At 49.3% G+C, this 27,744-nt stretch overlaps 1 protein-coding gene across 2 annotated transcripts in view; it reads right to left on the minus strand.

Annotated features, from left to right (window-relative positions):
• SLIT3 (slit guidance ligand 3) overlaps window positions 1-27,744 on the minus strand; it is a 599,210-nt gene that overhangs the window by 46,349 nt on the left and 525,117 nt on the right. For both annotated transcript variants that reach the window (XM_058722970.1, XM_058722980.1), the window contains exons 17-23: window positions 24,591-24,734; window positions 23,777-23,920; window positions 20,824-20,987; window positions 19,587-19,719; window positions 8,071-8,139; window positions 6,248-6,319; window positions 5,554-5,625 (exon numbers count right to left, since the gene is read on the minus strand). In XM_058722970.1, the coding sequence (XP_058578953.1) occupies window positions 5,554-5,625; window positions 6,248-6,319; window positions 8,071-8,139; window positions 19,587-19,719; window positions 20,824-20,987; window positions 23,777-23,920; window positions 24,591-24,734 (798 nt within the window). The remainder of the gene's footprint in view (window positions 1-5,553; window positions 5,626-6,247; window positions 6,320-8,070; window positions 8,140-19,586; window positions 19,720-20,823; window positions 20,988-23,776; window positions 23,921-24,590; window positions 24,735-27,744) is intronic.

Genomic DNA, 27,744 nt, shown 5'->3' on the forward strand with positions numbered 1-27,744 from the left:
TTTCAGCGGGCTAGGTCACTCCTAAGGGTTAAATGACCCTGGATGAGACCTCCTGGGTGTGAGTCATTGCCGGCTGTGTGATTATCTGATTCAACAGACTCAATCTTTCTGTACCTTAGTTTTCTCATCTCTAAAATGGGAGTTCTCAGGATCCACTTGCAGTAGATATCTTTTTAGGAATGTGGATTAATTGGCACCAATCTGTCTTCTGTAACAGTTCCTCCCTTTTCCAAGGGGGACTCACCCCTCCCTCCCCTCAGTCCAACTGGTTTGGTCTCAGGGGCAGAACCATGGCCCAGGTCAGCCCAATCAGTCACTGAGATTGGTTTGAGGCTGAGCAGATGACCTAAGTGGGCCAGTGAGATATTTCTGGGACTTTCTCTGGAACTATTATGACAGAGGCAGTTTTGAGAAGCAGAAAGAGGCACATTTCTGATACCACTGGAAGTCCCTGCACCCAGCCCTAGAACGTAATATCTACTACTGAAGTTTTCAGTAATATGCTTTGATAAATTCTCTTCATGCCTAATGTGGTTTGAGCTGATTTTCCTATCCTTCACCCAGGAAGGGATCTAACGTACCGCTTCATAAGCTAGTTGTGAAGCTTAAAAGACACAATGCAAGTGGTTCAGATGGCGCAGGGCTACATGCAGGGCCTGTACATGATGCACACTCCTTCACGTGAGCTGCGGCCGTGGCTAAGGTCACCATGACTCCTCCCTCTAGGTTCTGGGATGTGTTCTGGGGCTAGTCCTCTCAAAGCCTTCCCCACACACAGAGGGGAAGCCTGAAGCTATGCAGCGTGTATGTCCTGTGACAGACTCCAGGACTGGAGAAGAGGAACACTGGGTTTCGGCAGAGTGACCCCGTGCCTGTCACCTTTCCTGTTCAGGTGTCTTTCCATCACATTCCTTAATTCTCATCAGAGGCGTCTCTGGGCCACATCCTTCTAATCCTCAAGAAAAGTCTGAAATGGGTGGCAACGAAAAGAGATAATCTCTGGTGGGAAGGATGGAATGTGGTGGAAAGAGCACTGGGCTAGGAGCTGGAAACCAGGGTCCAGCCCTGCGTCTGCTCCCACCTTGTGGCATGTCTGCAGCACAGCTTCCTGCTCCCATTCCCAGAAGCCACATCCAGCCACACCTGTAGCTCCTTGTGGTCCCTGTGCACATGCCCTTCCTGACTTCAGGGACTCTGTCTAGGGAATTTATATTCTCCCTGCCTAGAATATTCTCCACTCCCATCACACAGGTAACTCCCCCTGGCTGCGCAGACTCAGCCTTGGGAGTACAAGCTCAGGGCAGTGATTCTAAGAGCCAACAGTCTTGGGCTCAAATCCCAACTTTACTCTGTAGTGGTTACATCCCTTTGGCAAAGTGACTCATCCTTGCTGAGCCTCTGTTTCCACGCCTGGAGAATAGGGCTAATAGTGGTACGTTCTTCATAGGGTTGATATGAAAAGTGGATATGATATGATAATGTAACTAAAGTATGTAGCCCAGTATGTAGTACATGGTCAAGGTTTAATATATGTCAGTGGTGATTGCCATCTTTGTCTCAGAAAGCCTTTTTGAGGGCCCACACTGGGTCCCATGGCTCTCCCACAGGTATGGCCATGTGTGGCAGTAGCTTATATACTTGTCTGTTTCCTCTTCTAGACTGTGAGCTCTCTGAGGACAAGAACTTGTTTCATTATTTTCCTGTCTAGTGTTTAGCATTGAACCCACAATTGGCATTTAGAAAATAAGTGAATGATTGTGGGCAAGTCACTAAACCTTTTTGAGTATGTCTCCTTACCTTATAAATGTAAGGTTGGATAGGATAATTTCTAACACTCACTTCCCATTTCTAAAATTCACAATTCTATTTTTTGGTAGCACCAAAGGGCCAAACCGGGACCAGGGTTTAAGTCCCTAAGGAATCACCTTTTGGCTCACCAGAATTGTCTAATGTTCAACAGCTGGTCAAAAATGGAGTGGGATTATCTGGGAAGGGAGCAAGCTCATGGTATCTAAACATAATCAAGCAAAGGGCAATGGAGCCCTTTGTAGGGATGCTGTAGGGAGGATCCATGCGATCGGTAGAGCAGGGAGAGATGAACAGCCCCATACACATAAATAGTAAGCACAATCTTACTTCAGGGATGAGGGGCTAAAAATACTGAGGATGATGAATGATAATCCCACCCCACATCTCTTGAGCACACACTGAAATAGCCCTCCCACAGCTAACTGATTCCAGGTGGCCCTCCTGTGGCTGGGGCTGGGGAGTGACAATTGGGACCACACACGCACAAGGCATGTGGCTCGGTGTGGGGCAACGATCAGGGAACACACAGATCCCTGAAAAGAAGAACTAGAATGTCCCTGAGAATGTTCCCTTCTAGCTCTTTTTAGATTAAGAGCAAACTGGGAAATCTCACATACTTTCACCCAATGTTTTGTACTCAGGGGTCCCTGATAATCCTCCTGTCTCAGAAATGTATTCATACATATCTACTCACCAACACACACACATACACTCACTCACTCACTCACTCACTCACTCACTCACTCACTCACTATTAAATGTCAGGTCTTTCTAGAATACTTTTTGGCCTTTGTCTATGGCTAAACCTGATACTCATTCTCTTCCCCCATCCCAAACTGCCTGCATCCCTGACCTCTGGTCATTTCTGAAATTTTCACTAAAATAATGAAACCCTTTAGAATTGAGAAAACAATACACGAATGCTCAAACACAGTTGTAGATACTGATTCAAAAAAAACTACCTTTCCCCCCTAACCCTCTAAATTGTGACTATCCTACTATATTCAGTCATCTTTAACTTTGCCTTCTTTTATTACATAAGTAACTTCACATTAGCAGTTAGCTATCAATGATTTTTTTAAAAGTTTCCTATGTTCCTTTAGAACTTCATAATTATAAATGTATGCAAGTTATAATTATAACATAAAAAATTAGGTTTACTTTTCCACATAAGGCCATGTGGTCAACACTTCCCCACACTGCTACCTAGTTTTCGTCTTTACCTCTTTTAATAATTGCCTTTCACTGACTGGCTGCATTATGATTTCCTTAAGCATTTCCCCACTGTGGCACTTGTAGGTAATATTTAAAATGGAGGTTAAAAATAACAGAGCAACCAATATTTTAGCACAGAGAATCTTTCCCTCATATCGGATTATTCTTAGGCATAAATTCCTAGATGTGCAATTACTGGGAGAAAGGATACAAATATCATAAAAGAAGCGTACTCCATAAACATTTTTATTTTTCCTGAATTGGCCTTTATGCAGAAAATAGTTGCTCCCCACTGAAGTAGGTGGTTGGAATGAGGGCCTCTAAGACCCCTTTTTATCTCTAAGAGCCCATGATTCTAAAATGATGATGCTAAAAGCCTACTAATTCTTAATTCAAGAAGCAAGCACAAGCACATGGTATGTTGAGGTGTGCTCCTGGTGGACTAATGACAGTGATCCGGAACACGGCGGACTAGGTGCCTAGGAAGCAGAAAACCTGGTGGTGTTCATGCCAACACCATGGGAGACCAGACAAATGGACAGGCGAGCATTCTCCACCATCCTCCCTTTTCCGTGCTGAGCTGCCCCGCCAGATCCTCTCTAACCACAAACATATACACACGGGTCCCAGGCCCAGCCCCTGGGCACAGAACCAAAAGACCAGGATGGGAGACAAGGTGGGACTAAGGGAGGATGGTGGGAAGTGGGAGGGGGGAGCAGGTCCAGCCTCAGCCCTGGCCAATGAGACAAGCCCATCTCCCGTTGTGTTCAACTGGAAACAGGGAAATGGTTCTGCTGATGTTTCCATTCTCAAACTCCCCAGAGAAGGTGGATAATAAATAAGTGACAATAACAGATTGCACACTGTCAGCGCGGGCACTTCTTTGCCTCCAGAGAATTGATTTTTAATAACAGCGCAGATGACATGTGGCGGGAGTTGTCGCTGACACCAGTGTTTTGTGGGCTTCGATAAATCACACCAGCCTGGAGGCTCTGAAATGGACAGGCTCATTGGGTGCTGTTTGCTGGTTGCTACTGGGTCCTGAGAAGGGTCGAGGGCTCTGAGTCAGGAGGCTGGATTCTGCAAGCTCCTGACTGCTGGATTTTGGGCCAGTTACAACCTGGGCCTCAGTTTTCCCATCTTTAAAATGGGCCTAATCCCCTCAGTCTTACAGCACTGTTGCAAAGGGTTATATGAGGCAATGGCCACGAAAAGTGGCATTTCTGTTCTCATGGGAATATCATTCAGAGAATCCTCCTTTCCCGACAAAATGTTCAAGATGAGAAGGCACAAAAATCAGGCGACAACAGGACCAAGAGTTGGGGGTGGCAGTGAGGTGCCATTCCTGCTCTTGCAAGGTAATAACAAATAACAGTAATAACAAACAAATATTTATAAAGTGCTTACTGTGGGCCAGAGCTACGCTAAATGCTTTATATACAGCATCTCATTTAATCATTATAAGACCTTGTGAGGTAATTACCATCTGGATTTTATTGAAGACACACAGCTAGGGAGGGGCAGAGCCATGATTGAAAAGAGGTAGAATTCATGGTCATCGTGCCTTTGCTGGGGCTCATCTGCCTCAGTGGGCTGTCCTCTACCTTGTGTAGGACAGGGTGAGGCAGGTGTCATAAGGTGATGGGGAGGCAGTTGTGGAGGCTGCAGACTATATAGTCTGGTCTAAAGGGGCAGGGCTGCTCAGCCATGCAAGAATGTAGATGGGAGCCCTGGAATGAGCAGGTCTCTCCATTTTCTAAGAGAGAATAGAAATTAGGATTTTGTATGAGAAGCCTCCTGATATTTGACTGTTGGCAACTTATTAAAACTTTTTTAATTTTAGAGAGACAGCAGGAGTGGCAGAGAGAGGCACAGGGATATAGAGAGATAATCTCAAGCAGGCCTCAAGCTTAGCACAGAACCCAGTGCAGGGCTCTATGCAGGGCTTGATCCACAACCCCGGGATCACAACCTGACCTGAAATCAAGAGACAGATGCTCAACTCACAGAGCCACCAGGTGCCCCCAAACTGCTTGTTTGAAAAGATACTCTATGAGCCAACTAACTCTACAATTGCTAAGTAATAGCTGTCTGTGAGCTGAGCCAGGTCTTTGGGCTTCTAGTTTGTGACCTCTGATAGATGCGTTTGGTTTCCTTGCAGAGTTTCACAGTGTTTACCCTGCCACTCTAAAGTCAGAGGGACCAACAGTGGAATGATCATCAAGATAGTGGCCATAAGCCACACACTGTGCTCTACTAGGGTGCAGAATACAGTTGCATATGCTAATCCTCACTAGGGAGGTGCTAGTGATCTCACTGGGCACAGAAAGAAGTAGAAACTCAGAGTGGTTTGTGATTTGATCCAGGTCCACAAGTGGTAGCAGCTGGCTCTCTGCCCTCCCCCCTCCGCCCCACCCCACTGAGACAGTAGGAGTGCCGGGTTGGGGAAGTGTGTGTGGGAACTGTGCTGAGTATCGCCTGCTGTTACATGGTGAAGCAGAAGCCGAACTCAGGGCTCTGGGTACTCACAGCACTCGGAGAGACCGCAGCCCGTTGAAGGCGTGGATGGGAATGCACCGCAGCCGGTTGTAGCTCAGGATCCTGTGGACAAAGACACACGGCCATTCCTATTCTCACATACATATGGGTGTACTGTCCACACTGTGGACCGCTCAAAGCAAATGATTTCTTTATCTTCCCAATTTTAATATTTTGACAAAAAGCCTCCCAACAATAAAGGGAAGGGGGACACCCTCCCCCACTCTAGGACATTCACTGGCTTCTGGCTTCGTTTTCCCAGCTTCCTCTCATCTTCCACAGCAGGCTGGCTTCCTAACCAGCTTTGCCATCACCTCCCTCTGTTGTCAAATGGTCAGTGCTCACAATGTGCAGAGCTAATAGGAAATAAATGGATCTGAGCAAAATATAATTGTGTAGGGAGACCCTCCACTGGGAAAGAAAATTCACAAATCACAGAAGGTAAGCTAAAGAGGGCCTTCTTCAGAAGTAATTAGGTGTTAGTTCCTCTCTAACTGCCCAGACAGTAGAGTTCTGACCTACTTTACTTTCCTTCTGCTGGTTAAGGTCTGCTCTACATGGGGGCAGCAATAGCCCAGAGGATCACTAGAGGAGAGAACGTACGCCTGAGGGGACAGGGAGAAAGGATGGCCCCAGGCCACTGACTGCCAGGCCCATATTGAACACAGTGCCCCATTGTACTCACAGGGTTGACAGGTGAGACATGTTACTGAAGGTGTAATTGGTCAGCACACCAATGCTGTTGTTGCTCAGGTCACTAGGACAAATAGAAGAGTAACACTTTACTGTTAGTGGCAACTTTCACACATTTGTGCATTCTATCTATCTATCTATCTATCTATCTATCTATCTATCTATCTATCCATCCATCCATCCATCCATCCATCCACTCACCAATCTACTCACCTACCCACCCATTCATCCAAATGTTCATTTTTTTCATTCAAGATTTCTTCAATTGCTCATTCACGCATTTGTTGGTCATCCATCCATCCATCCATCCATCCATCCATCCACCTATTCAACCATTCAATCACAAGTTTATCTGTCCATTTCATTCTTCCAGCAAAACATAATACATAAGATCTCTCCTTATGCCAGTGCCATTTCCTCCCAGGTCAATCCTTCCTTTCACTGTTCTTCCCTCTCTTCTGGCATTCATTCATTCCATCTTATCAGATTCTCTCTTAGGGGGAATGAGATTGGTAGGGGTATAGTCTTCTGCCAATTACAACCTCCAGCTTCTCTTCAGGGATAAATATCCTAAGCAGTGGTTTCCAATAGTAGCTGCACATCAGAATCACCTGCAGAATGTTTACAGCCTCTGAGGCCTGTGTTCCATGCCCAGATATTCTGGCTTGTAAATCAGGTATTCTGATTTAATTGCTTGAGGGTGGTTTTGAGCATCAGTATTAAAAAAAAAAAAAACAAAAAAAAACCCCAACAAACTAATCAGCTGAGGTTCAGAGCCATTGCTCTAGAGAAGGGGTTCCCAGCTCGGGGCACTTTTGATTCCCCAGTGACATGTGGCAATGTCTGGAGACATTTTTGGTTGTTCCTACTGGCGGAGGGGTGCTGCTGGTGTCTAGTGGGTAGGGGCCCCAGGTTGCTGCAAAATATCCCACAATGCCCACCACAGCCCCACAACCAAGAATGATCTGGCTCTAAATGCCCACAGGGCTGAAGCTGAGAGATCTCATCCAGAGGCTGGTTTGGGGGATATTTAGGAAGCGAGGCTGAATGAGGTGACAGGTGGCTTTCTTCCACCTTTCTTCAGCAGCCCCATTTTTTCCAAGGGCAACAGTGTTTCGTTGTGAAAGAACTCTCAAATCCCCCCTGTGGACCAGCTCCCCACCCCCTAATCAGCCAGGGTGATCTTCCAATGGCCACTCGCCCAAGGAATTACTTTGTACTCTCACGGGTCCCACTTTGGCAAGGCAGTGAGGCAGTCAAGGGACAAAGCTTACAGACCACCCGGTTTCCTGGGCCTCATCCATGCCCCACATTTCCTCATTCGGGAGTTTTCCTGGATCTTGGCAGACTTGCAGCCAGTGGCAGTAACCACCCAAAGGAACCTCAATTTCAACCATCTACCTGGAACATTTTCTGGGCAACTAGAGGAGGAAGAAAAAAACGCCCCTTTAAGCTTTTGGCAAACCTCAGTGCAGCCACAGCTTGCAAGAAATTGGAGACTGAGGAGGCTTGGGATTTAACTGGGGCACCAGAAAGTCAGAGGCTGTCCCACCTCTCTCTATGCCAAGGAGGAAGTTGATGTGGATGGAGTCAGTGATGCCAGGCTCTGGGTATTTCTTTGTGTAGCTCTCACTGGTAAGACTTGGCCCATCAGGCTGGCTCACTCCTCCCAGCTGCCTCTCTCTGCTCCACCCGGGGAGAAAGTGCAGGAATGTGGTGAAGCCTGCAGATCATCCTCCCTGACCCTCCATGTCAGTTTCCTGAGCTCCCCCAGGCAAGAAAATTACATGTCCCAACCAATGCCGGGCTCCTTACATAAGTGTCAGGTGTGGGAGGGCGGACAGCTCCCTGGGCACTGCTGTTAAGTGGTTTCCTTCCAGGTACCTGAAAGAGAGGGGCAGAGTGACGCTTGGCCAAGAGACACTGCACAATTTGTCATTTCTCAGAGTCACCTCCCCCGGGCTAGGTTGGGCCTCTGTTTTACTCTCTCAGCTTCTTTTCTCCCCTACATCAAAACACATAATACGTTTGTCATTTATATTTATATGCGTGATTATTCAACTAATGACATTTTCTCCCAATGGACTGCTAAACTCCATTGATGGCAGGGCTGTTGTCTAAAATTGCCCAGTGCTGGATCCCCCAAGAGTACGTACAGAGCTGGCACACAGTAGATGTCAAATAAATATTTGTTAAATAAATAAAGCACTCACTCTGTATCCAGCCCTCACAATTCTCTTAGATTCACAATTGAGGAAACAGAATTTCAGAGATGTTAAAACACTTGCCCAAGGTCACACAGTGAGTGAGTGGCTGAGCTAGGACTCAAACCCAGGTCCCTCTGACTATAATCTTACCACAGTTCCATATGGCCTCTACTTAGCTACTGTAGGGCATGGGATTCCTGAGCCATGATTCATGCTAAGAACTCTAATTCGTTGTTTTGTTCTCTAGTGTGCCTCTGAAAGCTGAGGGAAGGGGGTATGTTCCTGGAGCACTGTGCTAAGGTTCCCAGTGGGATGACTGCCTGTGAGAGGGTACAGGGGTTCAGACTGGGGACGTACCAACAGATGGAGACTCCTCCTGGACAGGCAAAGGCTGAACCTAGACCTGTCTGGACTTCAGGGTCCTGCACTGACCTGCTCACCTAGGAAGAGGCCACCTCTTTGGACACTTGAGTGAGCTTGAGAACAAGAGAAGGAAGTCTCGTTTTAATCATGAATTACAAAAGTTATCACTACCTTTAGGGGGTGACATGGGCCAATTTATTTACTTCCATCCTTGCTGGAAACCCCTTCACCTGGGCTTATTGCTTTTGGGTCAACATTACAAAACTTTTAAGATGGCTTACAACACTGCCTCTGGTCTCCTGGGTGAAACTTTCTTGACATAAGCCTCCCATAGCTTCCTCTTGGAGTGGTCAACACCCAGCGGTGATGTCCACCGGTGCAGGGTTTGCCTTAAACTCCAAGACAGCAGACTCTCAGTCTCTATCTCTAGCCCAGTGCTTCTTAAACGTTAACATATGTACACATCACCTGGGATCTGGCTAAAAAGCAGATCCTAATCTGGTAGGTCTGTGTCAGTTCGGAGAGTCTGTATTTCTAACAGGCTCCTGGGTGATGGTGGGAACTGCCAGTCTGCAGGCTGCATTTTGAATAATGAGGTGCTAGCACATTGCCTGGCATCCAGTAGACCCACCGCCAAATGACTGAATGGGATGAAATGGGTTAAAACAGGATATGAGTCAGTTTGTCAATGACCAAACCAGGCTTAGCTTTGAGGGTAAGTTGGAATGGTTATTACTGTAAATTAAGGCCAAGCAACTTTATTTCCAGGGCTGGTCCCTGGGAATCCTCAGGGCTCTGAATACCGGGCAGGCCTGCATATGGTCTTAGGTTCCCGTGGAATGTTGGATTAATGTCCTTTTGGTCCTTAATCCCTTGCTGTATACTCATTATGTGCCAAGAACTATGCTAGATTGGGGGGGGGGGGGTAGGGCAGAGGGTAGATACAAAGATGAACCAGACCGCATTTTTGCCTTCGGGGAGTTTGATCATCTGGCCTAAAATTCAGCCACATACACTTAGATCATGCCCTCGGGCAGAGGAGCTGAAACGTATTCACTGATGCATTCAGTTATTCAGGCAGAAATATTTATTGGGCAACTGCAGTGTGCCAGGTAGTGTATATACTGGTGAAGAAGACAGGAGTGATGCCTACTTTCGGGCATTTAAAAATCTAATGTGGAGGGGGAGGGAGAGGGAAAGAGGCGGGGGGTCAGAAGGAGAGGACACACACAGAAAGCCACATAAATGACGAACTGTGATGTGCACTTTGAAGGAAAGGAGCAAGGTGCTAGGATACGGAATGCCCAGGAACTTAGTGCAGAAAGATGTAGCTGAGGGGGATGTTCAGGATGACAGGAGCAGGGGAAGGGGGGTGCCGTCTGGCAAGAGGCCTGTGGAGGGCCCTGAGCTCTGGGGCTGTTGAGGCAGGGAAAGAAGGCCAGGGAGGTCAGTCTGGGGGGCAAAGGGAGATGGGCGGATCACACTGAAGCCTTGGAGGTGGGCTCATTCCAAGTGCAACGAGTGACTTCAGACAGGTGCAGGGTGCTGGTATTGCAGAGAGCTTACCCTGCACTCACCCTTCTGCTGTGCCCTGAGGGACAGGATGTAGGACATTCACATTCCGTTTGGACACTGGCCCAGTGCTTCAACAGTGGTGGCCAGGGGCAGGCCTGTGAAGGAGACCTTCCAGCTTTCTCTGCTGGGCAGCGAGGTTCTGTGGAGATGGCAGGATTCTGGCATGTGTGCAGGCTGATGGAGTGGGGCGGGGGGAGGGGCAAGCCATGCTGGGCCACTGCCTGCAGGAAGTGTTTGGTGGATAGTGTGGCATGGAGGGAGGGAGGGAGGGAGGGAGGGAGGCAGGAGCTGGATGAGTGAACAGGCCCAGTGGGGAGGCACTGGTCCAGGGAGCATCTCTGCTGGAGGGAGGCTAATTAACCACGAGGGAGCCACTTGAAGGGGTCTGGCCTCAGGCTGGCAGTGATGGCTCACCCTCTCCCATGCTGCTTATTCTTTCATTCTTGTTTGTTTGCTATGACTACTTAGCAAACTTGAGGCATCTAAGATGAAACCCAGAATAAGACACCAAAACCCCAAGTCTCCCTGCTGGGATATTTACAGAAGGTCCTGTGACAAGCATATCTGAAGCATGTTACCTAACCTCACAGACAACATGGTGACAAGGAAAATAATGAAACAGAAACAACAGGTGCATACTTCAGTGCGATGAGATAGACTCTGGTCTGTTACCTCATCTAATTCTCTATACAGGGGGCCATATTTTGCTGGGTGTTTTGTGATTTTTGTCGACAAGAACACTGAGGCTCAGAGAGGGGAGTAGTGAGTCCAGGAGGCAGGGCTGAGCAGCCCAAGAAGTCAAACACATGCTATTTCCTCTCTCCACCTGGAGCTCTTTATTTTGACGTTTGGCCATCTCTGTCCTGACAGGATATGTTCTACCACGTGATGAGCAGGGATTCGGGCTAGGTTTGTTTCCTGTTGCATCACCAGACCATACCGTAGAGCTTAGTGAATAGTAGGACCTCAGATATTAAAAATTTTTTTTAATGTTTTATTTTTTAGAGAGAGAGAGCTTGTGCGCAAGTGGAGGAGGGGCAGAGACAGGGAGACACAGAAATGGAAGCAGGCTCTAGGCTGTGAGTTGTCAGCACACAACCCGACACGGGGCTCAAACCACAAACTGTGAGATCATGACCTGAGCCAAAGTCTGGTGCTTAACTGAGTCACCCAGGTGCCCCAGGACCTCAAATATTTGAATGAATGAATTAATGAATGAATGCAGAGAAGGGCTGTTCATAGGACCCTGGATTAAACAAAAACCTGCAGTGGTTTCAAAGAATGCCCTGGGTCTGGCCCACGTCCACCCGTAAGGCAGGCCATGCTCTATAGATGCGTGTATTTGCTCAACAATTGAATGAAGGCATAGAAAGACCACTGGAATTCAGGGATTCGAACAGTGTCCTCATCTGAGATGGGGAGGTTCAGGGGGCCTTGGAGGATGAGCAGTATGTCACAGATGCTTCTGGAGCCTCTGGGACTGCTGTGCCAGTTCCCCAGATTCCAACCTGGCTTGACTGATGTTCTGCAAATGCTGACTGGATCAACCTTGCTCCCTGCTTAAAATCGTTCCTGGCTTCTACTGCTTGCCAGCGAAGGACTACCCAAATCCTGCCCAAATCCTGCCAAGCTGTCTGTGGTCTGCCCTGGATCAGTCAGTGTTCTCTAGAGAAACAGACCAATTGGACACACACACACACACACACACACACACACACACACACACACATGACCCACATATAAATATATATACAGAGGGAGAGAGAATTTATTTTAAGGAAGAGCCAGCAGGCTGGAAACTCAAGTAGGATTTCTGCGTTACAGTCTTGAGGCAGAATTCCCCCTTCTACAGAAAACTCCAGTTTTTCGTTCTTAAGGCCTTCGATTGATTATATGAGGCCTACCTCCACATTATCCTGGGTAATCTCCTTTACTTAACTGCATCTATAAAATACCTTCAGGGCAACATGTAGGTAGTGTTTGCCCAAAAACCTGGGACCACAGCCCAGGTGGGTTGACCCATGAAATTAACCATCCCCGTCCCTATCTCCCTCTCCTATTCACCCCCACAGCAAACTCTCTCTTGCTTGGCCTCAGCCCTCCCTGAATGCCTCATGCTCCTTTTGGGCAGCCGGTCTCAGCACACATATGTCCCTCCCCTTCCTCCTTGCCTAGTTCACTCCTACGGTGGCTCAGAACTCAGCTCGAGCACCGCCTCCGACACCATCTCCCACACCCCCTGGGGACGTGACAGGCTGCTCAATCCAAGCTTTCAGCGTGTTTTCTTCACAGCATTCCACCCCCATGTGACACCCAAGTGTGGTTCTGTGATTAGTGGGGCAGGACTGTGTCTGCTTTGCTCACTACAGCAGCCCAGTGCACAGGCTGATAGCAGTAGATATTCAGGAAACACCATCTGTATGCTGCAAACCCCAGAAGTCCCCAGGTGGAGCTGTGTGTGCCACTGCAGGGCTGAATGGGACCCGTGTGGCAGCCGCTTTAAGTGCACAATGTCCCTGGCAACCTGGTGTTGCAGCCCAGAAGACGTGGAATGAAAGGCTTCACTTCACAAATACAGATGTGGCTGTGTGGGAAACCTTTCTTTGTGCAAAGCCCTTCATGAAGACTCTGAACTCCAAAGCTGCCTGTAGCCTGCAGCCCAGGCCCCAGAGGGACCCTTTCAGAAAACTGCACTCTTGCCCTCCAGCCTCAGAACTATCAGAGCATCTCTAGCAGGTCAACCTTTGTGTTGATCTGCATTTAAATGCTCTGTTTCAGCCCCAGCACGAGCACATGAGGAAGTGTCTGCCTCACACGAAAATCCACACAGAGCTCCCCATCTCTGTTAGCAGCTTTGTGGTGCTGTTAAGTGCCCCAGGGACTTTCAAACCTGCTGAATGGTGAAGGAGACTGGCAGCCACCTTCCAGGAGCCCCCACCATGGCCAGGGTTTCCACCAGGGGCCTGGAATGATGGTTGTAGCTCTGGAGTCAGGCAGCCGCCCAGGCTTGTATCCTAGCTCCACTAATAGCTGTGTGACCTTGGGCAAGTCACTTAACCTCTCTGAGCATGCATTTCACCTGCAAAAGGAGGCTCATCATCATCACCACCTTGAAGTGATTTTGAGGATTCAATGAGTCTCAGCGGAAAGCCCTTGAAGCACTGCTTGGCACAGTAGTGTTTAACGTGCTTTGAATTCACGCACGCGCGCGCGCGCACACACACACACACACACACACACACACACACACACACACCCCTCCATCCAATAATACATATGAATATTAGAAAACAGATGATTCCCTTGCTGTCTATTCTCTATTCTTCTCCCAGAGTAATATTTCTAAAATGCGAATTGGACCACATCACTTTCCTGCTTACAATTCTTCCTTGGCGTCTGTATTTCTCCGGGGATGAGGAGTCAGCCCTCACCACGGCCCGACAAAAACTGCACATCCCTCCTTGACTTTTCAGTGAACACCAGTCTCTTTTCCATTCTGTTTGCTCCATCTCACAGTCTGCGTGGTTTCCCGACTTTAGGATCTTTCCACCTTCGGGTCTTCACAGAACATTTTCTTTCTTTTTACTGTTTTCCATGTCCCACCCCCACCCGCTTCCCCTGGGAAACACTATTCTATCTGAAATGCCTAATTTACTGATTAGCTTTCTTATTGTCTTTCTCCCCTATTGTAAGTTTCTGACATCAGGGGGGCTTATCTGTCACATTAGCTGCTGTGCTCCCAGCTCCTATGACATTATCTGGCACAATAAACTCAGCGAACACCTGACTGAATGAAGAGGGCTCCCTCAGCTTGTGGTCTGTTCTCCAGCCTCCCCTCGTCCCTCCCACAGATGGCCATGACTGCCTGATAGCCTAGAAGTGTCCTCTACTGAAGCCATCTGCTGAGGTCTTCTCTGGGCCAAGGCTTGTGCCAGGACTCCTAAGTGCTGATGTGCCCAGAGCCAGCTGCCCTCCAGCTGGCTGCAGGCAATTTCTGTCCCTCTCCCCGGGCCAAAGAAAGGCAAGAATACAGTCAGTGCCGGGCAGTTTCTCTAGAAAGTGCTCTTGGGAGCCTGCCTGGTGAGTGGGGGTGGGGGGTGGCAAGTGTGCAAAGAAAGCAGCAGCTGGCATTGCTAGAGAAGATCCAGCTGTCAGGACCCACCTAGCCAGAACCATTGACAGGTACCTACGGCATCATGGCAGGGGTGCCGTTTTTGCCTTCTCCCTGCTTACGGGCAGATGGCAGGTTCCAAAGAGACCATGACTGTCTACTGCAAATCACCGACGAGCCAGGCCACCGGCCAGAGCACACAGGGACCCAGGCCTCTGCCAAAGGAAGAAAGTAGTTGAGTTGCTAAAGGATGGGCCTTGGGGTCAGACAGCCCTGGGCTCGAGCCTAATGCTCTGCTGCTCCTTGGCAGTGTGATCTTAAGAAATCATTCAACCTTCCCAAGCCTCGGTTACTTCATGTGCAAAATGGGATTATCAATGCCTACTTTACAGGATTGCTAGGAGGACTAAATGAGATCACATAGGAGAAAAATCTAGCATAGCACCTGGCACCCAGTAAATGCTCTAGGAGTGCTGGCTGTGGTGGACTGCACTCACACAGGACACCTTCCCTTGCTTTCCTAAAGGCCAGCATGGGCAGAACTTCCTAGATTCTTCCCTATCCCAGAGCACATACTCTCCATGCCACTCCTTTGTGCTTGTCACCTCCTGCATTGCTCTGCCCCTTCTCTGGCATGCACCTCCATCGCCCTAGACTTGAGATGAGGAGAAAGCTTCATCTGAGCTGCCTGCTGTACCCCAAAACCCCATCCTGATGGTCTGGAACTAACCAGTGCAGGGCCAGGTCCCACCGTCTTCATCAAGCAATGCATTCTTATCATCACCTCCTGCCACACTCAATCTCACAGAGCTGTGTCTCAGCCTGCGCTCTGCTGGTCAAGCCCCAAACCCTTTCAAGTCTCCTATCAGTGCTGTGTGTGTGTGTGTGTGTGTGTGTGTGTGCATGTGCATGCACACACTGCCAGCCTGATGTCCTCAGACTCTGCATCCCAGCAGAAATCCCTTCTTCCAACAGCGGTGCCTGGGGGACACATGTCATCCTTCCCTCTCCTGTCCTTGGGATATCAGTGGTGGGACAACAAATCCATGCTCACGGCCCTCAGACCAAAATCAGTTTCAAAATTTCCTCCATTCTCAAAATGGAGCCTGACATGGGGCTCAATCCCAGGACCCTGGGATCATGACCTGAGTTGAAATCAAGAGTTGGATGCTCAACCGATTAAGCCACCCAGATGCCCTTGTAGGCTTGGTTTTGAATCAGGAACTTAGCAGATGTCTCTGTATTGTTTGCCTGCTAGTGTGTAAATTGCCCGAGTGGTTCTTAAAGTGTTGTCTACTGGCCACTGGGGGTCCTTTAGACTTTTTCAGGGCTCTCTGAGGCTGGAACTACTTTTGTGATAAGATTAAAACATTTTTTTCCATTTTCACTGTGTGAGTAAAATTGCTGGCACCTCAGTAGGAATCAAGGCCATGGCACCATATGATATCAGTGGTCATTATGTTCTTCCCCCTCAAGCACATGACGGTAAGGGGAAAAAAAAGCCAGTTTCACTGAAGAATGCCCTCCATGAAGCAGTAAAAAAACTATTAATTGCATTAAATATCAATGCTTGAGCATACATCTTTTTTTTAATGTTCTGTGTGGCAAAATGGGAGGCATGCACAAAGCTTTTCTGCTTTGGTTGTCTTAAGAAAAAGGTCTGGTGTCACTGACTTACAAGCTGAATTAGCCTTTTTTCCCCCCCATAAAACACCATTGTTACTTAAAAGAATGACTAGCAAACAGGTTTTTCAGGGATAGGTATTTAGTAAGTAATTTCTCAAAAGTGAACAGAGAGAATCTGTCACTTCAAGGAAAACAACGAACTAGTACTTACTGGCAATGATAAAAATTCAAGCTTGCTTCCAAGTGAAAATTAAAATTTTAGAAAACCCATAACGGCTACATTGAGCAGCATCCCTTTACTGAAAGACTTTTCTGCTGAGATTTCTGGTGATGCATGTTAATGGCTATGACATTTTGGATCCGACATTTTTGATACGGTATAATGCAATGTGTCAGCATCCGAAGATCTGTGTAACTCTGTGAACCAGTATTTACTAAAGGACCAGGGCACAGTGTTACAAGATCATGCACGGGGGCAGGGAAAGCTCCATTCAAAGCACAAGATAGACCCATGGGTTGTAACAGAGTATAAAAAGTTCATTGATAAACTTTTAGGTTCCACACAGCAACTAGCCTGTAACACCATGCAGTTTTGGCATATTGTCAAAGAAGAATCTCCACAATTATTTGGAATGGCTATTAAAATTCTCCCTTTTTCAAGTATGTGTCTATGTGAAGCTGGATTTTCTTCTCGTACTTGACCCAAAACCCTGTCACAACAGAGTGAGTGCTGAAGTAGGAAATGAACATCCAGTTGCCTTCAACTACATTTCTAAAAATGTCACTCTTCTCAGTTAAATGTCTTTTGGTTTGGTTTTCATAGAAGTATGCTTTTTTTTTAAATACAAACATATAATGTGTAAATTTTTATTTCTAAATGGATTAATAAACACATGTTTAAAAATATTTCTCAGTAGTAGTTTCCAATGTGCTATCAACAGATTTAAGCACGTGAACAAAGGTTCAATGAGAGTCCTCACTGCTTTTGAAAAACATAAAGGGGTCCTGAGACCCCAAAGATGAAGAGCTTCTGGGGTAGGGGGCTAGAGAAGGGGGTTGGGGTCAGAGCAAAGTGCCTTCTGATCGTGACTCGGCTGCTTACCAGGGGTGAGGCTTGGGGGGTGACTTAGTTCTCACCAGTGAGGTGAGTCAGGGGTACTGAGTGAGGGCCTAGCTCGGAGACAGCTTGAATGAGCAAAGGGGAGAGCTACAGGTCTCGGGCGGCCCTCCTCCCAAGGAGAGAGAAGGGCCAGGGGGTTGCAGACAGCTGGCAGGAGAACTGACTTCCCTCTGGTTCTCATTGCCTTGCTCACTAGTGCCTACACTGAACTCCCACATCCTGCCCTTTGGAGAAATGCTACGAAGCTTTTTTTGTTTTTGTTTTTTTCTTCTCAATGAATTAACCTTAATTTTGTTTTGTAAGTTGGCAGCTCTGCCTGAGACCACGGATGATGCCTGAGGGAGCTGGAAAGCCAGCACTGGATCCAAACACTGCATCTAGTCCTTGAAAGCAGAGGCCTCCAAGCCACTGTTTTCTGGGCCTGGCAGCTTTCACTTTCTCTGGCATCAATTTTCCTGCCTTCCCCTCCCTGGACACTCCTCCTCCCCTCCCTCCCCTCCCCTCCCTCTGGGGAGGCCGTCTGGGCTCAGAGGTGAGGGCTGCCGTCCTTGGTGCGCTTTGGAAACCAGTGTGGCCAAGGGAAGCACCATCATTTCCAAAGCAGGAAATCAGGTTTCCCCAAGCTCTGAAGTTTACTTATAATTACAGCCAATTATCTTTGTTATTTCAATCTCTGTGTCATGAACTCTGGGGAAAAGCCTCTGTGGGCCTGTTTTCATGGCATTTCCTTCTCTTTAGCACGTCTCACTTGGCATTCAACTGACCCAAGAAGGAGGCGAGGACCTGGGTCATTTTCGGCAGCCCCCACCCATCGGCACTGCTGGCTGAGGGAAGGGCTCGGAGCTCACTGCACTGAGTGGCGTTGCTCATGCAGACCTCCAGCAGCACGGCCAGGGCCCAAACGTGGGGCTGTTGTGGACTTCTTAGTGACCGCCAAGACTTCCTTCCTTCCCTGGGATCAGCAGGCCTGGTTGCAACCTCCCTGGGTGTCAGGAGATGGGGGAGCCACAACTCACACCCAGGAACCGACCCGCTCTTCACAGACAGCGCCCTACTCAGCTTCCTCCCCAGCAAGCACGGGCAGTGCCAGACACACACTCCCTGCTGGTGTCTGGGATCCAGGGAGAGAGTACGAGCCTGAGATGTGAGTGGGTGATGGCGTGTGAGTGTGTCTTCTCACTCAGGCAGCCTGGGTCCCGTCACATGTCACCCAGCTCTGCTTGCCCCAACCTGCAGCAACTGCCGTGGGGCGTGTGGGGCACCCCCTCCCCTGCTCATTACCTTCTCCTCACCCTGTAGGTTTCAGCTCCAGCTTAATCTCCCCAGAGAAGCTTTCTCTGATCTCCACACCCAAGTGACGCCTCTCTAGTTTTGGGCGTCACTACCTTGTTCCTCTCTTGGAGCACTTTTCAAGGTTGTCATCTCACATGTGCTGCTGAGATGATGGAACAAATGTCCACCTTCCCCAGTGAACCATGGGCCCCACATGGGTGGGGGTCACACCTGTTTTGCTCACCATTGGCTCCCCGGTGTGAGCAGAGCACCCGACACACCAGGCACTCAATAAACACACGCTGAGTGAATGAATGAACGCACGCAACAGTGAGTGTGGCTTGTGCTGGCTGTGCTCACCTGCTGTGGTCGGGTTGCTTCTGCACGCTCGAGAGAGGCCTCCCTGCCCAGGGACTGGCTGAGCTTTCCGGGGGGCAGAAATGCAGTTTTCTGCACCATAGGAAGAGCCCTTCAGGAAGGGAATGATCTGTCTTTTTTATTTAAGTGGGAGCTTCTGGGGCAGGAACAACCCTGAGGAATTAGTGTCAGGAGCTTGGGCTCTGGAGTCAGTCAGATGGCTCCTGGCTGGAGCATGAACAGGATACAGAACTAAGATGACGTCTGTAACATGAGTAGCTTTAAGGTGGAAAAGGATCGTATTGGTGGAAGAGCTCAGTAAGCCATAGTGCCAGCTGGGCAGTGTTTTTACGATGATCCTGTGCCATTTCTGGTGTCAGACTGAGAGACTGCTGGGGAATCTAGAAGGTGGAGTCAGAGCAGGGGGCCTGGGGTGATCTAGAAGACGAGACAGGAACCCTCCCGCTTGCATTCTGGAGGGCTAGGTTCTGGTCACCTGCCAGGCAGAGGCACTGGGGAGGAGTTACTCCTGTTCCCAAGTCCACGCTGCTGCCCGACCCACCCTTGGCCGAGGCCCTGCTGCCATCTTGCTGGGACCCCCTCAAAGAGGGGCATCCCAGGCAGTCTTGCTTGAGACACTGGGGACAGAGCTGCTGGTGGGGGGATCTAAGGGTGTTCAGCGGGGGGTGGCAGTACTCACAGTTCAGTCACGTCCTTGGGGATGCCTCTGGGTAGGGTGTGTAGCCCCCTGTCGCTGCACCGCACCACTGTCTCCACGCAGGTGCACTGCTCCGGGCAGAGTGGGCCCAGCTGGCAGCTACTCTCATCATTGCCTGTGGAGAGCCCCAGAGTGAGCAGGGTGGGAGACAAACCTCTCTGCAGAGGCAGGTGAGCAAGGCCGGGCACCAGGCACCACGCCATCTTCAGGGAAGGGAAGCCCTCCATTTTGAGCCAGAACCAGGAACAAGGAGCCTGCTGGTCTCACCCAGGGTTAAAGGGAAAAGAATGTGTGCTTGGGTCGGGGAATAGGGTCACCTGTCTTCTACCACATTCAACATAAAATTAAGGCTCAAAAAAACCCCCCAACAAACAAACCAAACCAAAACTTGACCAACCAGAGTATTAGGCAGGAAAGAGGTCATGGTTAACTGAATCAGGAATAATTCAACCTTACTGAAGGAGAGGTCTGGGGGAGGGGGAGAGCCTGGTCTCCTTCCTTCCTCTTTCTCCTCCCTTTCTCACTCCTTCCACTGCCATAATCCCTCTGGAGTGGTAAATGTGTCCCCAGCCCCCATTATACCTTAACCTCAGTTAATCTACAAACCTGTTAATTTGTCTCCAGATAACCTATAGTTGACCCAAGTACTGGCTTGAATTTATGCAAATATGCCCTTTGGAATCCTGACACTCAAAGCCTTGGATCTCCAGGTATTCATAACTCCCTAGCCAGTGACAGAAAATTTCCAGGAGCCCATGTTGAAGTCTGATACTCGGAGCCTCATCAAGATGCAGACAGGAAAACTGAGAGCCTGGGCTCCCAGGCACAGCTGTGTAGGTTACATACTGCCCAAGGGTGCCTCATCAATGAAGGGGCACTAATCTCACTGACATGATAGATTAGGATATTGAGTACAACAGCGTTCTCATAGATAGTCATAAGTCATCTTGTTTTAACAAAATCAGTGTATTACAACACATTTCTGATTGACAGAAGTAAAATGTCTTTAGAAAGAGGCTCCTTTTCTTAATTTGTAAGAAGGAGCCATATGGCTAGCAGCAGACCTGCAGAGGCCTTCAGAGCCACAGATGCATGCCTGAGGGCAAGTGAGATCTCAGGGGGTCCTGACCTTCAGTCCCCTGCTGCACCTCCCCTCTCTGGTGTCTTTCTTGCCTTCCCTGTCCCTGCCCCTCCTCCACCCCGCCCCCAGCCTTCTCACCTTCACAGGTGAAGTCCTGGATGGCCACATCCTGGATGGGTATCTCCTTGAGGAAGAAAGGCTTTTGGCACCGGGGGTTCCCGCTTACGATCCGCCTCTTCCTCAGCCACTTGCCCAGCCAGGCCAGGTGGCAGTTGCAGTTGAAGGGGTTGGACAGGAGGTTTCTGAGAGGAAAGAAGGGCTCTCTTTGAGTGGTCAGCACCCCCACCCCCACCCCCATGGGAGTGGGACTTGGGATCAAGGTCTGTAAGCCTGGGGCCCAGCTCTCCAGGCAGGCCGGCTCTGGGTTCTGATAAAGGAGGAAGGAGATCTGGGGAAGGGAAGTGCAGACTCTCTTCTAAGATCCAGATGCAGTCTTTGCAAGGGCCTTGTTCCGGACCTCCACACACAGACGTGACCTCGGTCTCCTGACATGCCCTCCCTTCCTCCCTGGGCTCGGGCTGCTGGCTGTCTTCAATCCCTCGGCAGGATTCTCTTACACTTAGCACCTCCACACTGCTGCCCCCTCTCCTGGCATAAATCTCTCTGTGTTGGCCTGGCTTCATTCCTGGCTCAGACGGCCCCTCCCCTAAAAGGAAATGAGGAGTCCTGCCTGTCCCAGTCTTCTCCCCCAGTTGTCTGGTGCCTGCACAGAACCCACAGGCAATGTTTGCCTCCCTCCTTAGACTCTCAGCTCTCCCAGGTGGGGGTCAGCCCTGTCTGTCTGCCTGATGTCTCCAGGATCCAGTATGGCACCAGTACGGCCTCTTTACGGGTACCTATGGAATGCAGTGAGTGGATTGGTGGAGGAATCGGGGAGGGCAGCTGTCAGGCTGTGAGTGTCGCCCAGAGGACTGCAACCGGGCTAAGCAATTCATAAAGCTGTTCTCCCATGCAGATTTGTCACAGCAGCCCAGGGGAGGAGGTAACATTATTCTCATTTCACACATGAGGAAAATAAAGCTTAGGGAGGTGACACAAGAGGCCAGACAGCCCTGAGTGGCTGTGGTCTGACAGGACAATTAAGAGCTTGGGAGTCAGACATCCCAGGTTTGAATCCTGGCGTTGATGTTCAGCAGCTGCGTGAAGTCAGGCAAGTTTCCTCTCATGTCGAAGCTGGTTTCCTTAATGCTTTGTGACTCTACCTCTCTTGACATCTTTTGTGTCTTTGGATTCCCAGTTTGGAGGCAAACAGGAGGAGTAAAAAGAAGGCTAAAATAAACCAACCTGCTGGTGCTAGTTCCTAACCCACAGTCCCCGGTCTGGCTGTCACTCATTCATTCAATGCATTGGTTTATTCGCCAGTTATATAATGGGCATTTATTTAGTGCCAGGCACAGATAGAGACACTGAGGATATAGCAGTGCACAGAAGAGCTGCACATCCCTGTCCTGGAACCTACATTCCAGCTGATGGGAGGCAGACAGTGCACAACCAACAACACAAAGGTCAGTTGTAATAGTATATTAGGAATGGTCAGTGCTACGGAAAAGGTTAAGGAGAGCAGGGCTGAGGAACTGGGGGTGATGGCACAGGAGGAGAGTGGGGCAAGGCGATGGACACTTAAGCAAAGAATGGATGGTGGGGAGGGAGGCCAGGGGAAGGCCATTTCAGGTAGCGGGAGTGGGTCTGGGGTGCGGTGGGTGGGTGGGGGCAGTAGGGAGGCTGGTGGGGCTGGCCTGGAGGGAGCTTTGGAGGGACTGGATGGCGTGGGCTTTTTAGGACCCCTACAATTTGGCTTTTATTCCCAGTGAGGCAGGTGTATGGGAACATAACAATGGGCAGCAATACAAATGCAGCAAAAGCGTTTCTCTTCTGACTTCCAGAGTCACTGGGGAAGGAAAGAGTGAATGGACCAGCACCTGAGGTTAAAGGAGCCACAAAGAAGTACTAGGAACAACCATAAAGGCTAACGTGTTCAGGCCCCTGCTGTGTGTTTTATAAATATTAGCAGATTCGATCCTCATAACAATCCTACCAGACAGATTTTACCGAAGGAACAACTGAAACACTGAGAGGTGAAGTAACTTTTCTAAGGTCATGTAGCTAATAGGAGGTAAAGCCAGGATTTGAACCCAGGAGCTTTGGCTCTAGAGCCCATCACTTTATCATTATTCTAAACAGTCCCTTTTACCAATATAGTAAAAGTGCTCCTGGGCAGGAGTACTCATTAGGTGTCCTGAGAGCTAGAGTCTAATTCTGGTTCTGGTATACATTTAAGCAGCCAGAGGCATCATTTAAAAATCCCTGTCAGGTCATGTCACTGGCCTGCTTAAAACCTTCCGTGGCTTCCTGACATGCATTGGATGAAGATAAAAGTAGTCCATGGCAGGTCTGTAGCCTGGTCTCCCAGAGAGAGCAGGGCAGGGGCAGAGAGAGAGAATCCCAGGCAGGCTCCACGCTGCTAGCACAGAGCCTGACACGAGGCTCAAACTCACGAGCCATGAGATCATGATCTGAGCTGAAACCGAGTTGTATGCTTAACCAACTGAGCCACCCAGGCGCCCCATATCTCACCCTCTCTTACTCTGTGCTCTGGACCATGTTGGACTTTTCTCAGTCTTGTACATTTTCTCTGTAGCAACCTACCACAGGGCTTTTGCACGCGTTCTTTCCATGGAAGGAAAGCACTTTCCATGGAAGCACTTCCCACTTTCTTGAACAAGTTAACTCCTACCCACCTTCCAGAACATAGCTCCAGTGTTCCTTGACAAAGCCTGTGGTGGGTTTTCATATCACTGTGGACCTCCCTTCTGTGTCAATTTACTATTCTGTGAGCTCCAGGAAGGAGGGACCATGTCTGTGAATCCTTAGCACCTAGACGGTGCCTGGCACATGGAGGGAGCCTAGCAAATGGTTATTAAGTTGAAAGATGGGTAAATAACCTTGGCCAAAGATAGTAGGGAGCTGCCAGGGCAGAGGTCTGCAGGAGAGGGGCCCAGAGTCAGTGTGCAGTGGGCACAGGGGGACTTACATGGTGGATAGGGAGACAAGTGTGGTGAAGGCTCCAGGGGTGATGGTGGTGATCCGATTGTCATAGAGGGACAGCAGCCTCACTGAACTCAGGCCAGCAAAGGTGTCATTGCTGACACAGTTGATCAGGTTACTCCTCAGCATCCTACAAGAAGAGGGGTGGAGATGAGGGGAGCACAGGCATTATCTTCTCCTCCCCACCACAGAGCCACAATGTGTGTGTGTGTGTGTGTGTGTGTGTGTGTGTGTGTGTAGGTGGGATGCCAACTCCAAGCCCAGACTAGTCATGTTGCTGAGGTTTGTTCTGTGATAGGGTCTGGGTCCCCACCGGGGCTACATGTATGTAAATGTGTACGTACATTCTTGCCTGTGCTTGCTTTGTGTCCAGTGAAACTGGGTGTCAAGATGTGGCTGTGGACATCAGCTTGAGTGTGTGTGTGTGTGCCTGTATGTACATGCTTATTTGTGTATGTGCTTATGTGCATACTGTGTGTGTATCATTGTTATGCATATGTGTGTATGTGTTTATGTGGGTAAACGTGCATGTGCCTCTATCAGCATGTTTCCAGTACGAATCTATATATGTGTACAGCTTAGGGCAAGTATCTTTCAGTGTGTGTGTGTTGAGGGTGCTAAGTTCTTTCCCATCATGGGTTGGGAAATGTATAGCGCCTCTCTGGCTCTAGGAAGAAAGGCACTCAACAGGTCAGGACAGACCTGGGCCCAGGAGCTGCCCGGCAGCCTTTGTAATCCCCCTCTGATGCCCTTGCCCTCCCATCCCCTTCTGGGACTTGGCCCAGGCCCTGGGCACTCACAAGGTCTTGAGGCTGCTGAGGCCGCGGAACATGCGCCCATGCACCGTTTCCAGCTGGTTCCCGGTCAGCATCAGCTCCTGCACGTTTGTCGCTCCATCAAAGGCACCCTCTCTCACCTCCTTGATCTTATTGTTGCTCAGGTTTCTAGAAGGAGGGGACAGAGTGGGGCAGGGTGCAGGAAGGGAATCGTCAGCCCTGCAGCCAGTGGGGACTCTCAGGCACCTCTGGACAAGGACTGGATGGTGGGGCTTCCTGAGGTTTGGTCTTCAGCACCTGCGGCCATGGAGCAGGGACCCCAATCCACACAGGTGGGGTTGCTGTATGAAATGGGCCGTGCGGAACTTAAAGTCTTTTCAGGGTGTTCCTCTTCCCTGGGGATGAGCAGATTTAAAATGGTGCTTCCAAAACTGATTTTCTCCCTTCAACAGAAGCTCTAGCCAAGCGGTGCTTCTCAAGTGGGGGGGCAGGACAAAAACACAAAATGTGCCCTCAGTGGGGGTGGGACATCTGCAGAACTTCCAGCTCTACAGTTGAGATCCTCGATGTAAATGTCCTCGATGTAAATAGATACCTTCTGGTTACTACTTTTTCAGCATTGATTATGTATTAGGTTCCGTGTGAGGGGTTAGGACCACGGAATCACATCGAATCCTTAAAATAATGCCTCTCAGAGGAATATTAATGTATATTATCATTGTCTCACTTTATGGATGAGGGAACTGAAGTTCAGAGAGTTTATTAAGTAACTTGCCCAAAGTCACGCGCTGATAGAAAAGAGATTGGGTCCCCGCTTTCTGGTACATAAAAAGCCCTCCAGGGAGCTGCCTCTTTCTCGAGTGAATGTTCCTTTGGTGATATGGATACTCACACCCATCCTTACTGCTTTGCAGAATTCAGAGCTTGGGGTATTGGATTTTCTTACAGTCCTAGCAACCTTGGTCCTATCAAGTCTTGGGACTGCCCCTTCTGAGTCTGCCCCTGAGCTCTGAAAGATGGTTTTTTCCTCAGATGTCTGATCACCACATGCCAGGCCTCATGAGAGATCCTGCAGGGCCGCTGGTGCTGTGAGTCCCTCCGGGCTCTTCCTGGCAGGGGGTCTCCATGGACCACCCAAAATGGTCAGGCCTGAAATGCATTCAGGGCAGGATGGATGGAGTGGAAAGTGATGGTGTTTACACAAACTGGGGGAAGAATCCAGTCTCTGGAGCAAATGCCTGGCACAGGGAATAGTGTTTTGTGAACAGTGATATCTGTAGGTGCAGAAGAAGCCTACTAACCCACTAAGCACACTGATGTGGTTGGGACCGAGGGCTCACCGGAAATGAACAAGCTGGTGCATTTTATGGCTGGGAAAACTGAGGCCCAGACAGGTGAGGATGTGGCTCCAAGTCCCGGAGTAGCACCCTGAGCTCCTGGTACTTGTGTTTCTCTCCTGCACCGGTCTCATGCAGCTCTGGGCTCACCCATGGCAACCCCAGGGGATGAAGCCTCCCTCATCAGCTGGCTCCGAGCAAGTGATGGAACTGGGCACCCGTAGGCTTGACACCAGCCCCTTGCCTTCTTTCCAGGCAGGGACTGGTCCCACAAGGCATGGCAGTACTCACACCTGTGCACAGGTGCGGAAGAAACAGCTGGTACTCTGACTGCTCCCTTGGTGCTCCTGTCATAGCCCTGCTCTCCTCCCACTTTCTGCCCTGCCTGGAAACCAGGAGCAATACTCCTCAGCATCCTTCCCCCAAGGTCTGAGAGAGCTGGGAGACTCTAACTGGATTTCTGCTCTGTACCCTTGACTGGCTCTCCTTAAATTCAGCCTGTTTTCTTATAAATCCTGGTAGTCCTGGTCCAGGATAACCCAGGAATGGAGGTAATGCACTGGGGAGACTGCAAATTACCCCCAAATTAGACATGGGAGGAGAGATAAAGGCTCTCCCAGCAGCTATAACTCATCTGAATGCCAGAGGAGCGGGAGTTTGCTCCAGAGAGTTAGGCTCCTTGGGGAATTAAAGTACACAGGACGGGCAATGAAGATGAGTTAAAGCAGCCATGAAGGGGGAGGGCTCCCATTTCCTGACATCTGTTTCTTTAAATGAACAAAATTAACATCACATTACTGTAAGGTTTGTGAATTGGATTTCCTCAGGCTGGGAGAAGGGAAAACATAAGGAGAGCACAAAAGGAGGGGATAGAATTTTCCAGAAGACCAGGCTGCTGTTGTCTCTCCATTCATCAAAGCACTGCTCAAACCTATAGGCAGCTTGAGGCAAGCACTCCATACACAAAACAAGGACATCAGGGTTTTGTAGGAACTCTGTCTTACTCTCAGAGCAGGATCTTCCTGAAGACACCCCAGATCCCAGGAACCCCAAGATGAAAAACCAGGACCACTCAGGAGGCCTCTCTCCATTTTTGTCTCCACCAATGGACCTGAAGGAATATGGCTACATCATGGCTTTGACTCTGATGTGGATGGGATATTACACTTGAAAGGGTCCAGCCTTGGACACTATGCAGACTTGGGGTCTGTTCAGAGGGGCAGAGGCAGGACAGCCCCAGTGAGCCTGTACCTTTCAGACCTTCTCATCTTTCCAAGAAACACTGAGGCCCCTGTAGGCTGGGGTTCGTCTAGCTACCCCTGGGAAGCCTGAATCTGAGAAGGCAAGCCCAGGCCTCTTCTAGCCCATGGTTCGTAAGGCAGTGCATAAACTCTGGCAACAGGCAAGCATCTGTAATCCTGTTTAAAGCCCAGTCCCAGACGAAAATGTAGTGGGGAGAGAGCTATGTGGATTTTTCTAGAAACTGAGGATACTGGGTCATAATGAAAGAGTACTCTGGCACACTGTCAGGTCAGGGAGGTCCTATCCACCTTTTTATGAACCTCTCCCTCCCCCTGAGGTAGAAATTCTATTTCAAGCTGGGGTCACAAGCTCAAATGTCCCCAGGGCCCAGGATGGTGACTTAAAGTAGAAAGCAAGTCCAGTGGGGACAGCACAGGCCACAAGCCCAGCGACCAGGAAAGCACAGGCCCTATTTAAGGGGGAGGCTGTCCCTCACTTCAACTCCACTGGAGCCATTTGGGAATGCAGGCCATGTTTTGCCAGATCTTCTGACTTTCCAAAAGATGCCAGAAATTTGGATTTTTGTTTGTGTGAACGAT

The sequence above is a fragment of the Neofelis nebulosa genome, chromosome 1 (assembly GCF_028018385.1).
Source record: "Neofelis nebulosa isolate mNeoNeb1 chromosome 1, mNeoNeb1.pri, whole genome shotgun sequence".
Classification (NCBI taxonomy): domain Eukaryota; kingdom Metazoa; phylum Chordata; class Mammalia; order Carnivora; family Felidae; genus Neofelis; species Neofelis nebulosa.